The 15,000-nt window shown below is 37.7% G+C and overlaps 1 protein-coding gene across 1 annotated transcript; it reads right to left on the reverse strand.

Moving 5' to 3' along the window:
* Nucleotides 1–509: 509 nt before the first annotated feature.
* LOC135203011 (O-acyltransferase like protein-like) lies at nt 510–6,337 on the reverse strand. Its single transcript, XM_064232576.1, has 15 exons — nt 6,010–6,337; nt 5,705–5,829; nt 5,348–5,585; nt 5,096–5,219; nt 4,793–4,893; nt 4,457–4,657; nt 4,256–4,340; nt 3,609–3,760; nt 3,313–3,484; nt 2,947–3,158; nt 2,663–2,780; nt 2,280–2,457; nt 1,966–2,105; nt 1,632–1,737; nt 510–1,426 (listed from the first exon to the last, which is right to left on the reverse strand). The coding sequence occupies exons 1-15, from the start codon at nt 6,126–6,128 to the stop codon at nt 1,272–1,274; spliced, it is 2,226 nt and encodes a 741-aa protein (XP_064088646.1). The 5' UTR covers nt 6,129–6,337; the 3' UTR covers nt 510–1,271.
* Nucleotides 6,338–15,000: the final 8,663 nt, after the last annotated feature.

Raw genomic sequence — 15,000 nt, forward strand, 5'->3', positions numbered from 1 at the left:
GGATAAATTCATTTGGGTTTATTAGGGTGAACATTAAATTATGAAGTATATGAAGCGTTTGCATTTCCTTGTCTCCTGGGTGGGGTTATTCCGAGTCTGGGTCAATTCAGATTTTCATTGGATGTGTGCTAAAGTCTGCTGTTTCATTATTATTAATATTATGATTATTATTATAGTCGTGGTTGGTGTTGCCTAGTCATCATCTTCTTATATCTATATCTTTACTGACAACGAAAATAGAGTACCAGTTTTGATAGTTTAATCAACTTTTTTTTTTCAATGAATTAGAATATTTAAAGATACCATAACCATTTACTTTGGCACTGAGAGAGAGAGAGAGAGGAGAGAGAGAGAGAGAGAGAGAGAGAGGAGGTTGGTGGGGGACCTGGTTGGAGATGGGAGTGACCTCCCCTCTACAAAGATGTCCTGACCATTTTTTAATTCTAGACACTCATAGCCTTCCGTAGAGGAAGGTGTTTTAATGATACACGTTGAAAGAATATCATTTTATTAAATAACTTTACGTCATACAAAACGAAGGTAAAAATATATTAAGTATCACAGAAGCCTGATCAACAGGCGAACAATTATGAAATATGAAATAAATATCTTAGAGATACACACGTGATTCATTCTGACAAATGAACTTCAATAAATAACAAGTAAGATAAATTGTTCTTTGGATATATGTTCTCAAAACAATTAATAAAAAAATTAACTTTAGAATAAAATGCGAATGTCACATATTTGAATTAATGTATAATCAAACAATAATCTAGTCACATTAAGTAGAGGAAGAAGTTGATCTTAGACACAAATGCTAATATGCAAATTAGACTTAAATAAGAGCATATATAAGCATTACCTAAGCTACCCTCTTGCTTGGGACAGTTGGTTCCCTTGTTAGTTAGCTATCACCTAGGAAAAGAAATTATTCCTTCATACATGCAAATCTTAGCGAGGCACCTAACTTTACAGCAATTTCAGTGTTAACTCTCGATTCATTCAGGGGATTAACTTGATCCTATAATCGAAACTTTATCTGAGAATGAACGATCCGTCCCATATAACATACATAATAAATAATAACACAGAATAAATAAACAGATAAATAACTGCTGCCTCGTGAGAGGCAGCTGAGTCAATGAGCGAGAGTCGAGATGTGCTACACAACAAATAAATTAGAAGGCTGTATGTACAGGAGTTCTGGTTGACAGCGGAGGAAGAAGAAGAAGAAGAAGAGAGGTGACAACGGAACTTCCTCTGCCTCTTCAGATGTTTCTGTTCCGCATAGTACAGCCTGACTCTGCTGACAGAGCTTCCAGCACGAGCTGTTGCCTTGAAGCTGGCGGCGCCCTCTGTTCTGCCAGGGTGGCGTTCGTCCTCGTAGGATCTGATGGTGCCTTCGACTTGCGAGAGAGTTTGCCTGGAAGAAAATAAAAGAAAAAGAGGTTAGAGAGTCTGTCACATTCGTCCCTCCTGACTGAATATCTCCAACAATTTCATCATGTCAAGAGTCCCAGTTCCAAATTCACGTGAAAAGAAAATTCCAAAAGGCTGTAAACTTAAAAACATAGCTTCCTAGATACTGATTTTCACCCATTGTCAACTTCATAACACTTGACACCAACCTGATAACATTAGGCCAACGACTCTTGAGAAAGGAGACTCCACCAGGAGATGAAGAGCAACAGCTGCGAAGTAACTGAGGACAAGATCTCCGATGACCAAATACAACTGGAAAGAAGAAGAAAAACGTTTAATCTTTCAGTCTAAGTAAGGGTTTGATGCAGGAAAATAGTTTTAAATCTACCTTCAAATGAAAGTAACTTTTCAAAGTGATACTTAGCATCAGTACTACAATTCACAGTAACCTAGTTGATCCATTCTGCCTCTAGCATATTTAATTATACGAAAACGATCTTCAGTGAAATGTACTTTTGTCACAGGGGACGAGACACTTACCCCTGACAAATGGTCGTAGTGCTGTTTCTGTGTTCGTGCAGCCGCCATAGTCTGAAGAGGAAGTGAGACCAAGAACATGCAGTAAGATACTCTGCATAAAGGTGTCACCCAGCTCCTTGAAGACAGCCATACCCAGAAACCTGAAGGAGGAAAAAATCAGAATATAAGATAATTTATGCTCTTAAAATTGTTGATGAGTAGAGGTGGTTCATATATGTTATAATAACATTAATAACGTATCTCGCATGGGTGATAGTATTCATTTCAGGATATATAGCACTATGACAATACCTAGATATGCATGCAAGTCTTACCTGGTTTGCCCTTGCAGGCATTAATGACTATGAACGACATCATTAGACCCCAAGCAGGCCTTGACAGTGAGGAATAGAGTGCTGCCCAGTATTTGCCCTGCCCCATCAAGAAGCTTGGGCCGACCATGACTGCAACACCAATAAGGGTCGACAGAACTTTGCCAATGCGAACAAACAACTGTGGAAGGATCCAAATGAAAATTATATTTCTGTCTACACCTAAGCAAAGATATAATATATATGCATAATACAATATTATAGGTTTTATTCTTTCTGAAAAAAGAGTTACGCATTGCATTATACGTACTACACAGAATTCAAGCATCATAAACATGCTTAAAGTATTTCTGTAGTAACAATATGAAATTAAGAATGAATCTTACCATGCTGAGGGTAATGTGGTTTTCATCCATCCAGTGATAGAGGTAGCCAGCAGCCAGGCCAATGCAGTAGGGGGCTGCGCGACACCAGGAGGTAATGTAGTTTGTGTTGTAGAAACGTCTGAAAAAAACGAGACCACGAATGTTAGGAGTTAGGTCATTATAGTAAAGGAAGGCATGCTTTAAAGCATAGCAATCTAACACAAAGGATTAGACAATGTATAAAGCTACATGATGTTTACATTTCAGTTCAATGTTGCGAATCTAACAGATTTTGTTCAACTTACTGTGATGCTTCATAGTCCCAGAATGTAGCAGTGGGAGGGAGGTCTCCAATGACTGTCACAGCAGCAGGAGTGAGGACCGAGATGGCAAAGAAGGCAAGAAGGGGAGCCCAGCGGAAACGATGGGTCGGGTACCAGTATAAGGGCAGTAAGATCAGGGGAGTGACGAGGTACAGCTGCCATTCCACTGCCACAGACCAGAGGTGTCCCATGCACTGTCAAAAGAAAACGGGAGTCTCAGTAAAGTTGGTTCTGATCTTAAAGATTGAAAACAGTCACAATTTCTCAAAAAATAGAATCTGCAAAAAACGTTACGAGATGAAGGGCTTATGGAGCAGATAACCAAAGAAATGAGGTGTGTTTTCTCACCATATCATTGGAGTCGTTAAGGTTGTTCACAAACAGGATGTTGTGATGAGCTGTCTGAGTGCAAGGTCGACTGAACATGTCGTAATGAGTCCTAGACCAAACAATGCCTGAGCCAAGGTAGCGGAGCACTGTTGAACATCCCCAGATCATGTAGACCATGGCAGGGATCAGTCTGTTGAAAAAAAGACCTGTGCTCAGCAAAATATTGATAGCATTTTGGTAAATTCATTCATTTCTTCAGTTATTTGGGTTGTAATTTCATTAGGATTGTGTATGATTCCGACAAGTTAACTTACCTGAGGTATCTCTGCAAGTAAAATCCAGCGAATGTGAATTGCTTCAGACGCTGCTTGAGGATGACAGAGACCAAGAAAGCAGAGACAAACAAGAAAGTATCCACAGAAGGGTAGGCGTTGAAGACCCATGAGTACCGCCAGTTGGTCATGTGCTGCCGATAAAGAAGACTATAAGTTAGCTAGAAATACATTGTTTTAAAATACACACACACACACACACATATATATATATATATATATATATATATATATATATATAATAATATATATGTATGTGTGTGTATATATTATTATTATATATATATATAATAAAATATATATCTATGTATACATCCATACATACATATACATATATATAAGTATATATATTCGATCTATATATATGATATATATATGTATAATACATACATCATATACAATATATTATATATATATATATAAGATATATATATATATTATAATATAGTAATTATTATTATAATATATATATAAAATATATATATATATATATATATATGCAGAACAATCTTCATACTTATTCTTGAAATTTTACTAGCAAGCTGTTCAGGATTTTCCGCGATAAAATAAAAAACATTTCAAGGAATATGACAAAAAAAACTCTTTCGAAAATCTGTTGGTAGACTTACCTTGAGGATGTCATTTGGGTTAGCGGAGGAAATAAGGAAGAACATATATCGGTGAGTAGCTATGACCCATATCATGCACACAACCCTGTAATGAAACATTCATTATCAACTCTAGTTCCTCAAAGACAACAGCTCACACATACTGCATTTTTCATGTTAATTTTTGGAATGACTGAATTATTTTTTGTAATGATAGATTACCTGAGTCCATCAAGCGTTTGGAAACTTGCTGGTGTCGTGCTGAAGGAGAAAAGTTTCTGGCTGTTTTGACTGAAGGAAAAGCAGTGGAGAAGTTTGCGACCAGCAGAGCAGTCACACCCGTTTTGGGTTCTCGCGCACGGATACTGGGTTTCTATAATGCCAGCAGCGACGGCCAGGCCCAACAGAACAACTGTCACTGTCCTGCAGGAGAAAGCAGTCATCATAAGTTTGGTCCCTGAGTTTGGTAATACTAATAATATATGAATCTATGCTGGATTAATTTAAATAGGAATATATAACAGCAAAACAGCCCGGATTCCTCCATTCAGTACTTACAAGAAACTCCACTCGGAAGTTGTGACTTCATCCTCTTTTACTTCACCATCGCAGATTACACTTATCCATGATCCATCTTCCTGCACTGTCTGTAGTGATTCCTGAAAATATAGAAGAGAATTGGGTTTAGCACAAATGGTCAAAATATCTAATCGTTACTGAAGCAATTATAAGTATTAAGAAAATAACTTTTTTGCTGCAGCTGAATATACTGGAGATCTGTACAATGCCAGTGTATTCTAAGTCATTTCATTATTATAAGAGGATGGAAGTATGAAAATGAAAATTGGGTGGACTTCTTACCTGTAAGATTTTGGAAGAACATGTGTTTGGGATGCAGGTAGCATACGTATGGGCATATTTTCCTGCAAGGGAAGCTAGAAGCTGAGATGACCCACCAGCTCCGAGTCCTTTGGCATTTCCGCCTCTGTTGCAATACAAGAAATGAGTGTTTCAAGTTTCAGGACGTTACACACATTCACCTTTATAAACAGAGGACTTATATCAAGAACAAAGTTATTACACATTGTGGAAACTCTTTCTCTCTCCTCTCACCTGACGGAGACGAGGCAGTATTTCCCCTTCATGGAAGTGTCTCGTTTTTGGAGTGCTCCTGGATGGAGATCTTGAAGAGAGATGTTGCGAGCAGATAGGAAGTGGCGGTGGGGAAAGAGTTGTGACTCCAGAGTACCTGGGAAGTTCACGCCAACACCTTCACAAGTTTCAGGGTGTCCTCTGGCTTCTGTGGCCCCAGCAGCAGCTCCGTCAGGAATTTTCCCACTGGCATCCCACACTAGAATAAAAAAAAAATCTTTTTAATTACCGAAACAAGCGATGAACCCACTACTACAATCATGTATTCTCACTTTACTGTCATGTCATGTCATCAAGCATGTTCGATTCTATACTCACTGTCATAACTCCACTGTTGTGTTGAAGCCAAAGTCAAAGCTGAATGAGAGACGCAAATACTGGCAGACAAGTCGTCGCTGAGTCTCGAGGCAGTGGTAGGATAGTAGTGCTTTCCCATGAGCCATCTGCAGAGACGGAGATAGGAAGGCTATCATAATGTAGTTCAGAGACTCACACAGGCCGCTGAGTGACATAAATGGCACTCAGGTCCCTTAAACTATAGTAAATTCCTCATGGTCAGAATGTAAATCTCAATTTGATGCTAATGAATCAGAATTTTGCTTCTCCTAGTTGCATTCACTTACCTAAGGGTATTTATCACATCCTCGCGATGCCCGGGTATTACTGCCGACGTTTCGTGCTTGCCCAAGGAGATTATCAAGAGAACAGATCCCAAGAGCCGCAGCATCCTTGCTGTTTCCATGTTTGTCTTCTTTGCTTAAACAATGCCAACAGACCTGGCAGTTTGCAAGCCGCAATCCAGTTATTAGCCAATCGAAATTAGGTTTTTGATGAAACAGTTATTGTCAAAATCTGTCTGTAAGTTCGGTAAGAAAAACTGTCTTTCACTTTCTTCAAAACTCCACTAAAGATTGCTGCACTTTTTTTTTCTTTGTTATTGACCTGCAAAGAAGAGATTGAATTGATTATTATTATGAGAAGCATACAACTAGTGCTTGTGAAATGTCACTGAACAAAACACGCTAGTATGGACTTCACCGTCCTTTTCAAAATCTGGTAATCACTCCAGACACATGACACTAAAAAAAAAAAAAATCGTCAGAAAATGATGTATTGAATCAAGAAAACTCCCAAAGCACTGGAACGCTGTGTTAACAAAACTGAGAGAGAGAGAGAAAAAAAAAACTTGGCTTTCGCTCCCAAGCCAAGAAAATCTTACACATTCGATCGGCCAAAACCTTAACTGAAAAAAAAAACGAGAAGACCCCGAGTGAGTGAGTTAATGAGTGAGTGAGTAATCTCTGGGGTCTTCTCGTCAACTGGCTCTCAGGTGGGGTACTCAGGGGCACTTTATACCGAATCTTGTAATTAATCGCAAGTGAGCCGACGCACCTGGATCCACGCACGCGCACACATGTGGCCCCAAGACTTCCTGAATCGGTTCCGGCTTTTTGGAGTTTTGCGTCATGTGGGCTTCCTGGATGATTGACGTCACTCGGTCCCTCTCTTTCTGTCTCTTTCTATACATCTGTCTGTGACCCCTTTCCTCTAGATTGTAGGACTGCTGTGGTGTTGATTACGGTCGCCAAATTTGACCTACTATATCGCTAAAACTATCTTATTTTATAAAATACTGTTCCATATTTCAGTGACGAGGGTTTGCAGCCGAGGTAGTTTTAGAAATGATTGCAATGTCAAGGATATTCTCATTTTTTTGAAGAAGAAGAGGAAGGAATAGAAAAAGCCTCGTTTTCAAATCCCCACCCAGTTGAAGGTCATATTATGGGAAGTATACCGTAAGCGCCAAAGAAACCTCACCTCAACAAATGGGCAGGAATCATTAATTGATCGGATGACGTCAGTCACCTCAACCACCTGGTTTGATGGGCGTCTGAATCTTTCCTTCTTCGTCACAAAAATCTAATGTTAATCTTTTTTTGTTCCTTGAGTGTTCGTGTTTTTTAAGAACTCGAAAACAATGTTCGAAAAGTGTCTTATAGAAAAATCTTGTGGCTAAATCCGTTCGAAGTCCCTACTACTTCTATTCATCTGTCAGTCATGGTCTATTCGGCAGTTCTGTGTTCCTTTCAGGATGTTCCTGTGTGACGTACTGAGACAGTCATCTGTTTGTTTGCACTTTTAGCACCAGTGAGCTATGAGGGAATCGAATTGATGATTTAATTTCCCGTTTGGTGAAGTTTGATTATACCTTATTTACCATGCAAGCACTTTAGTGGCTCCAAACTAGCTTCGTTCTCTAATTTATGGGATTTTTTCCCTCTTTCAATCTCAGCATGTTGATTTTCACTGGTTGCTTTTTAAAACTGGCTTTCGAACTACAAGGCTCAAGCAAACACAATGTCGAACAGTCTTTTCTTCGAAAGCACAGCATCGCACAAAATTCTGTTGATCAAAGGTTATAACAGGAATTTTTGTCGGAAATAAACTTACTGACTGTAGCTCAAAATCGAAAACCAGTGCAATCATTTTCAACACTAGAGTCTAGTATCACCAAAGTCTTCAGAAGAGTCTAGTAACACCGATGTCTAGAGTTTTCTACAGACATTACAAGTCTAGTAAGACCAATGGCAAAGTCTTCTAGGTACTTCACAAGAGACTCAGGCAGACCAGAACCAGAAGTCTTTCACAGGTCTTTGAGAACCTGATTCTGAGATTTCTGAAAGAGGTCTTCCTGAAGACTTACCTTCAGAGAAGTCTTCAGCGGAATGACTCTCTCTGAGGGGTTTGGCCCCTTTTATAGGGATGCTGACAACCTACATTGTTTCCAAGAGTGGCTGCACGGTTTGGCAACATAGGTGCCCCATTCCCCATGCCCTGCCCACACTGTTCCTTGCCATATACCCCACGAAAACCTCTTATAATCTTATCTCCTTAAAAGCCGTTGCTGGTTTTTTTAAGGGGACCTCTTGAAGAGGTGAACCAAACGCACTCCCATTGTTCTGAGCTTTCAAACGTGAAAGTCATCGTACAAGTGGCGTAGGAAAATTTGGTCCGAAAAGACGATTCTGGAAAATACCACTTTTTGGTGGTGTAGTGTTCTGTGGTGAAATTGTGTTTTGGGAAAACACTTTAAGAAATATCATACACGACGCAACAGCACATTATGAAGAGATACTACGGAAAAATAATGCCCATTCTTATTATTACGTAACAAATACTTTGGATGAAGGTATTTTAGGTAAAAATAAAATAGTTTAGTGAATTTGGATATACGCGCAGATAATTTTGAAAAATTTTTTGTAAAAAAGTGTGGAAGGAATGATCACAGTGAATATCTTTAAAAACATATATGGGCATCAATGTTCAAAAACATTTTTGCTTAGGTATGAAACAATGAAAGATTCAATTATTTATGAGTTATCAAAACCATCCAAACAAGAATAAAAGCAATTTTTGAATAATATTTGGAATTATGGTTCTGTCTTGAGATTTATTTGAAAATTTATGCACATAATACAATATCAAAAACACCACTTTCCAAAAAAATATATTTGGTGAATCCCCATAGCTCCGTCCCAGAACTTCATGATGATTTTATGAAAATATATGAAAAAAAAAATCCTTAAATTATGTATTTGGGAAGAGTTTCTCTACAATCTCATCTGGACATTTAATAGAATATTTACTTTGATTTGTCTTGAAAAGAGATTACATAACCTCTCAACCTTCCGAATTTTTCGTCTGAAAAGGAACGTTGTGGGTTGTGATTATTATTATTATTATTATTATTATTATTATTATTATTATTATTATTATTATTATTATTATTATTATTATTATTATTATTATTATTCAGAAACTGAGCACTATTCGTACTGAACAACCCCACCAAAGGGGCCACTGACTCGAAATTCGAGCTTCCAAAAAATATGGTGTTTATTTGAAAAAAGGCAAAAGAAGACAACAGAAAATACAGAAAGAGGAGATCAGTTATTAGAAATGTAATAAATTAACAAATTAATAGATAAGCAGATAAAAATTTAAGTAAATTTCAAAATACGCGGAGAATGGCTTTACTGACGGGAAAAAGTTGGGGGTTAATTCCATCAGCGGATTCAGGGGTTGGGATGTTCCACTTGGGTACGAGCGCCCCACCCATGAAAAATAATGACAAAATAATCTCATTAAAGAATTAGATAATAACAACATAAATGAGAGATATGTAAATGGACAAAAATTTTAAAAATCTGTTATTACAGAATAATAAAATTTCAGATAAAAATAATAATAACAATAACAATAATCTTAACGATAATAATAATAATGGGATCGGTATTTTCTGATAGAACAGGCGGTTGCTGTCCACTTGAGAACTTCTACTTAAATAATATATAAATATATATATCCCATATAGATATATATATATATATATATATATATATATATATATATATATATATGTGTGTGTGTGTGTGTGTTTTGTGTGTGTTGTGTATATATATTATATATATATATATATAATATATATATATATGTGTGTGGTGTATGTGTGTGTGTGTGTGTGTGTGTGTATATATAATAATAAATAATAATTATTATATATATTATATATATTAATAAATTATAAGGGTATATATATATATTAATTAATATATATATTATATAGTATATATAGATATAATAAATTATATTATATATATATATGTGTTGTGTGGTGTGTGTTGTGTGTGTGTGGTGTGGGTATTGTATATTATATATATATATATATATATATATATATATATATATATAGTATTATATATATATATATAATATTATATTATTATAATAATATATATATATATATATAATATATATGTGTGTGTGTGTGTGTGTGTGTGTGTGTGTCTAATACGAAGAAATATGAAAATAGTTGCCCGGTTCATGAAATTTTTCTGGATTCGCTAGAGGTTAATCCTGTTGTAAGTTACGAACATATTTCTTAGAAGGGCAGAAGAGAAGCGGGGAGGGAATACCTAACCAAAATCTTTTAAGTGTTTCAATTATGAAATGAGGCCCTCTCCCAGATATGGACCCCAAGGGTTAATTCAACCGGGCACGACGTATCCACCTATACAGCGTGTTTACAAATCCCGTTGGGGAAGACCGTAAAAAAAAATAAAGAAAAGACTCTCAATATCATCAAGGTAATGACCCCTAAGAAATATTAGTCCCTTGGGGGGTTCACTATGTAGGAAAGATGCTGAAACGAAGAGAAAATAACTGAAATTCATTTGCAAAGCTAAAAGCTTTCGTGCCAGAATAGTAGCTCCGTTGATCTTCCTCCACAACTGCCATCAAATGATTAGCTTAGCCGAATGCCAAGTCGTTCAACCCTTTCCTTCAATACGGACGAAACAGCGGAAAAATTCTTTGTAAAGATCCTGACGGGAAACGAATCTGCACTCAAATCTAATTGCCTGATCTTTGGACCGTCTGAATCCAAAGAAAAATGAGTGATAACCCTTTAATTATTCATTTGTGTATTATATTAGATAGTGGATGAATCCTGCTCATATAGATAATCTTCTTCTTCCCACCTTTAGCCCATTTTTGTATGGGGTCGCCGTTGTGAATGAGTCGTCTCCATCGATTTCTGTCCTGTGCATCGTTCTCGTTAATACCTTTCCATAGCATCAATATCACGACTTATTCCATTACGGTCGTATGCCCTTCCTGACACCAACCCTCCCTATTTATCCGGGCTTGGGACCGGCACCCGTTGAGGCTGGCTTGCCCCCCCCCACCCATGTGGCTAGATTCCGCTCATATAGATAATAATAATAATAATAATATATATATATATATATATATATATATATATATATATATATATATATATATATATCACGTGTGTGTATCTGTAAGTGTGTATACATACACACTAAGAGCAGTATGTATACAGAGAATTCTTTCGTCATTTCAATGGTCATCTACCATTACTATTTCGAACGCGGAACTACATCCTGAAAACATTGATAACACTTATTCAGTTGCTTAAGTATCTCTTCTCACTTGGCTGTCCATCTTCTCGAATCGGTTCATCCCAGTTTCATTCAAAGAAACTCCTCTGAACCGGCCGTCTGAGACTATGGAAATTTTGACTTCGGAATTTTCTTTCTAATGAGGACCTTGGGTCCTTTTTTGTTCCTTTCGTAGCCCAGGGGATTAGCCTCAAAGCCAAGGTTCCCTTTCCTTGAAGGAGAAGAGGTTGGAAGAGTCAGGGAACACGAAAGCCGATTTCCAAAGCCTGGCATCTATACTCGGTTTTCTTCCATCTGTCCATCCACCTGTGGTGTTTGCGTATGGTAACACTGCGTCCCGGGCTGTAGATAGTTACATTCAGCTTACCTTCAACAATAATAACAATATCCTGTTTCGAATATTAACGGTGTAATTCGCATACAGTAAATTATTAAAACACTTTTCAGTTGCAAATGTACACCCAGATATCCTTTTATTTACCTAAAACTTACACATAGCGTAACTATTTAAAGCCCGGGACGCAGTGTTACCATACAAAAACACCACAGGCGGATGGACAGATGGAAAAAAACAGTATAGTTGGAGATAGTCACTGAACCTGACAATCAGGGGCAAGATTTACTAAATTTCCACTCGTAAATGATGGAAGAGGTGGCTTAGCTGGAGTTAGCTCCCTCTGCGTGTTCCAGTTATGCCAAAATTTGAAGTACTGCGTCAAGGAACGGTTTCGCGCGAGTGGCGATGGGTCACAATGACACCCGAAAGTCAACGGACAGCAGCACCGACCTCATGCACCTGTTAAATAAGGCCACTTCTTTCCTTTGATAAAAACAACAATGAGATCTTGGGAGAAAATGTGCCACTTACGATAATGAGGGACATGACTTTGCTCTCTCTCCCTCTCTCTCTCTCTCTCTCTCTCTCTCTCTCTCTCTCTGATAAAGCACTTCTAGAGCCAAAGATAGGAGTCTCTGCCTCTACGGTGTTGTTGAGAAAAAGTTACGACATTCAAAAAATTCCATGATATACCCTGTTAGAGCAATGAAGGATTTTCGTCTCACCGAGCAGTTAAGAATTCAAGTTAATGGGAACTAGAAACTATGAAATCCCCTTCGAAGCTCTATGACGTCATTACTGCTCTCCCCCCCACACCCATCCTATAACCTTATACACTGAATCTATGAATAATTAGCAATGAATATTATCAGAGCCAAAGAACTTCAAACACCCTTCGAAACTCTATGGCAGACATGATTATTGTAACACCGCAAAGCCCTCTGGTAGATATTGCTGGAAAGTGAATGGTTTTCTGATGACCTGATTTTCAGTGGGAATAAGGCTATGTCTCCCTTCAAAGCCCCTGGGAAAATATAATGCGTTATGCATGCAAATTCATGGTTGATATCACACCAGGCTTGGCGTTCGAAAGTAGATTACCGTTGAGGTTTGCTGGTTATGGATGCGTGCTTCTCATAACAATAAGTGACGGTGATTATTACTCCCAATGAGTTGGCTTTCACAAGTTAAGTGAGTCTCAACAGACATAACAGAAGGTGGTTTTACCTAATACGCCAATTCCAAGTCTAAAATTTTTACTCGGACTCTTAATAATAATAATCTGTTTCACTCCTTATGACAGTGAACTACAACTGAGAGTTATCTTAAAAATAACCTCTTCTTCTTTCTTTGAAACTGAGAATTGTCTTAAAAATATCCCGTTCTTCTTTTAAAAACTTATTATTCTCTTGGAAGTAACTTGTCCTCCTTTCTTTGAAATACAGAATTATCTTTAAAATGACCAGTTCTTACTTCTTTGAAACTGAGTATTCTCTTGAAAATAAATTCTTTTTACCTTTTTTGAAACTGAACATTCTCTTGAAAATAACCTGTTATTATTTCTTTGGAACTGAGCGTTCTCTTGAAAATAACCTGTTCCTCTTTATTCGAAACTGAAAATAACCTGCTCCTCTTTATTTGAAAATGAAAATTTTCTTGAAAATAACCTGTTCTTCTTCTTTCTTGCAGTTCACTGCACCTGAGTATTGTTTATCCAATTCACACATTGACAACAATGCCCTCTCACGTTACCTCTTCACACGGTGAAGAGGGGGGCTAATTTTAGCATCTGCATCGTTGCGTACAATCTTTGGAGATCAAAGATGGCCCGCGGACGCACGAGACTCGAAATAGCTCCCTGTTGCTCCTTTACTACGCATCAACGTACTTTTAATCTAAAATTAAGAGTCGAGGTCCTTTATCAGACATTAGAAAAAAAATCAACACTCAAGGACCAGGTCCCAAAGCGCGTCCGTTATCGCACTAGTAAAAATGGAAATGGAAATAAAAAACTGCACTTTTGCCTTGGCTCTCACGGTGCCAGAACCAGAGGGCAACACTCAATGACGCGTTCTTCTTCTTCTTGCGGGTCGGTGTCAACAAGTGTCGGTAGAAACTGCTGCCAGACCTTTGGACTACAGTAGATTAACATCAATCGTGCATCTGATGTCTAGGCCAGTCCCTTACGCCGCTCCTGATTGGCTGTTGAGAAGCCAGTCACAGTGCTGGAGGCTCTTCGTCTCTCGAGAGAGTTCACATAGGCAGGATGTATGTTCTGCTTCTCCTGAGGGGTACGTCTTTCAAACGTATCGTTCAAGAGAAGGGGGGGGGGGGACATACATCCTGCCTATATGAACTCTCTCGAGAGACTGAGAGTTTCCAGCCCTGCGATTGGCTTATCAACAGCCAATCAAAAGCTTCGTCAGGAACTGGCCTAGACATCAGAGGCACGGTTGATGTGAATCCACAATAGTAGCTCTTTTGGAACTTCACGTGAAAACTTTTCTTCTTGTTTCTTAAGAACAGGACGAGATCTTAGACCTTCCGAGCTAAGTATCCAAAACAAACACTTTTCTCGATAAATGCATCAGGTGAAAGTTTTTTTTTTTTTTTTTCAGGAGTCATATTTCTCTCCAGAACGAAGACATTTCTCTCGAAAATGTATCAGAAATTGTCATTTTTTGCGAATTACTTAAATGTTTTTGGGTGTTGTCTGCAATTTAACTGCTGAATGAAAATTAACTTGTAATAGGCCTATCGAAATGACAAGTCTGGTACAGTACTGATATGACAAAAGTAACGTACCTAGATTTCTTCTTAATAATGTTAAACTCATGTATAAGATACACTTTGAGAATTTTATTCTAAATTTTACGAATTAAAGATGGAACAAAAAAAAAATTAATGCATTTTTGGACATTCTCTACATTTTTTCTCAACCAGCATTGAATCTTTTAAGAACCCTACATCTATTTCTTATCACTTGAGGCGAATTAAAGATCGAAAGGGTATTAGCCTTAGCATAATTTACCTTTCCAAATTTATTGTATTTCTGAAATCCTTCTACGTTGTTTTCAAATCATCACAAATTTGTGATTTGTCTCTCCTCCCGATCACAGCTGAAACAGCCAACATTCGAAAAGGCACAAAGAAAATTATAATCATGTTTCAAACTTGCTGGGTATTTCTGAAGCCCCCGTTCGTAATTTTTACATTTTACTTTTTGAGGACAATTCTTTAACCGTTGCAGCGAGTCGTCCTAAAAATACGAGACAAGCTTTGAATTGGATGCG

Source organism: Macrobrachium nipponense, chromosome 33, assembly GCF_015104395.2.
Source record: "Macrobrachium nipponense isolate FS-2020 chromosome 33, ASM1510439v2, whole genome shotgun sequence".
In the NCBI taxonomy this organism is placed as follows: Eukaryota; Metazoa; Arthropoda; class Malacostraca; order Decapoda; family Palaemonidae; genus Macrobrachium; species Macrobrachium nipponense.

What these genes read in the sequence shown, in the direction of transcription:
- LOC135203011 (XM_064232576.1), bottom strand. Translation starts at nt 6,128, where the DNA reads ATGGAAACAGCAAGGATGCTGCGGCTCTTGGGATCTGTTCTCTTGATA. An exon ending in ACAACAGTGGAGTTATGACA is followed by an intron (nt 5,586 to 5,704) that starts GTGAGTATAGAA and finishes TTTTTATTCTAG; the next exon opens with TGTGGGATGCCAGTGGGAAA. An exon ending in ACCACATTACCCTCAGCATG is followed by an intron (nt 2,458 to 2,662) that starts GTAAGATTCATT and finishes ATCCTTCCACAG; the next exon opens with TTGTTTGTTCGCATTGGCAA.